General features: G+C 41.7%; 1 protein-coding gene across 1 annotated transcript; it reads left to right on the top strand.

Moving 5' to 3' along the window:
• Positions 1-201: 201 nt before the first annotated feature.
• LOC118994153 (olfactory receptor 4C15-like) lies at positions 202-1,176 on the top strand. The gene has a single exon (XM_037056726.1). The coding sequence runs from the start codon at positions 202-204 to the stop codon at positions 1,174-1,176; it is 975 nt and encodes a 324-aa protein (XP_036912621.1).
• The last annotated feature ends 995 nt before the right edge of the window (positions 1,177-2,171 follow it).

Below are 2,171 nucleotides of genomic sequence, written 5' to 3'. Positions count from 1 at the left end.
GAATAATTTATCTCCTCCTGCCTTCTTCCTGGCCTCCCACTACAGCCTTCAAAAAATTTCTAATTATCTGTTCTCCTTTACAACAGAAGCATGTAATCAGCTTTTCACATGGATGCACCAACTGGTCAATGACTGTGATACAATGGCATTACAAACTGTTCCCAGGTGAATTTTACTTTCTCTCATCATTGCGGATCTTATATGCCTCCTCTGGTGGAATTTGGCTTTTTCTTGGAAATCATGCAAAACCACAGCTTTGTAACTGAGTTTGTCCTTTTGGGGCTTTCACAGAATCCAAAAGTTCAGAAAATAGTATTTGTTATATTTTTGTTGAGCTACATGGCAACTCTCGGGGGCAACTTGCTGATTGTGGTGACCATTAGCAGTAGCTCAGCACTCCAGGTTTCCCCAATGTACTTCTTCTTGGCTTTCTTGTCCCTCCTGGATGCCTGTTACTCCACTGCCATCACCCCGAAAATGATTGTGGATTCTCTGTCTGAGAGGAAGACCATCTCCTTTGAGGGCTGCATGACCCAGATCTTTGCTACACACTTCTTTGCTGGAGTGGAGGTGATTGTCCTCACAGTCATGGCCTATGACCGCTATGTGGCCATCTGCAAGCCCTTGCATTACTCTTCTGTCATGAACTGGACGCTCTGTGGCATTCTGATGGGGGTGGCCTGGACAGGGGGCTTCCTGCATTCCACAATACAAATTCTCTTTCTTTTACAGCTGCCCTTCTGTGGCCCCAATGTCATTGATAATTTTGTGTGTGAATTGTACCCAGTACTAGAACTGGCTTGTACTGATACTCATGTATTTGGCTTTTTTGTTGTGGCCAACAGTGGGTTAATGTGCATCATAATCTTCTCTTTGTTGCTTGTTTCCTATGGTGTCATCTTGTACTCTCTGAGAACTCACAGTATTGAAGGGAAGCGGAAGGCTCTCTCCACTTGTGGATCTCATATTGCTGTTGTGGTTTTGTTCTTTGTTCCCTGCATATTCATGTTTGCTCGGCCTCCATCCACTTTCTCCTTTGATAAAATGGTGACAATATTTTACACCATCCTAACGCCCTTGCTCAATCCTTTGATTTACACCATGAGGAATAGGGAAGTGAAAAATGCCATGAGGAATGTGTGGAGCAGAATAATGGTAGTTGGTAATGAAAGATGAGACTGATTTGATGGAGTCTACACTCAGTGTGTGTTCTAAGACACAATGCAGCTGCTGAACATAGTTCTTGCAAAAAACAGTGAGAGTGGTCCAGGTTCCCTAAGTCTTCCTTGGCTTCAGCACTCTCAAAAGCATCTCTTCTCTCCAAAGGGCCAATGAACCATGGATGGCATTGAGATCGGATTGTCAGAATTTTCTCTCTTGTGGGACCCCTCACTTGATATGATAGGGCTGTTCTTTCTCCATACCTGGCTTTTCAAGAATCCTTGTCCATGATTCATAACTCCACCCTCTTTCTGGTTTAGAGACAGTGGTATTGCAGTAAGTCACAGAGAGAAAAATTGTGTTCTGTGATGAAATATTGCATCAAACTCTCATCCCTAATATTTTCTTTTGCTCCCTTTTCTCTCTGTCTGTATACTACCCTCTGATTATCCTTTTCTTATTTCTGTTGATTTTCACTCTCTTTTCTCTCTTGTACTCACTTCACTCATTCTCTACTCTTGCCTCTTGTACACTCTTTTTCATTTAGGTATCTATTTTCTGCTTTGACGTTTGATCATCATGTAGTATACAGAACCTGGTTATGCAATTAGAGTAAAAAATTAAGGTAACAATTTGTGTCTTTCTTGGAGGGCTCAGGATTTCTGTTTTCTAGGGTCTACATGATCCTAGAAAATCTTCATAAAATGTACATGACATTGGTGTACAGTTTTATATGACATGGATGGTGAAAGCTCGACAGAGATGCTATCTAATAGTACCCCACTCTAATTTTAACCTAACTGTACTTGGAAAAACTTCCTTCCTTCCTTCCTCCCTCCCTCCCTTTCCACTATTACTATTTTATTTTTTTATTGTTGTCCAAATACAGTTATCTTTATTTCCCCCCACATCTCCCCCTCACCCCATCCATCCCCACACCCTAGTTTTGATTTTACCGCTCTTTGGTTTTGTCCATGAGTACTTTGTAAATGTTCCTGACAACCCTCTTT

Source organism: Sturnira hondurensis, unplaced genomic scaffold (genome assembly GCF_014824575.4).
Source record: "Sturnira hondurensis isolate 20B ecotype Veracruz unplaced genomic scaffold, ASM1482457v3 Scaffold0009161, whole genome shotgun sequence".
Classification (NCBI taxonomy): domain Eukaryota; kingdom Metazoa; phylum Chordata; class Mammalia; order Chiroptera; family Phyllostomidae; genus Sturnira; species Sturnira hondurensis.
This window is presented reverse-complemented; position numbering and strand designations above follow the sequence as displayed.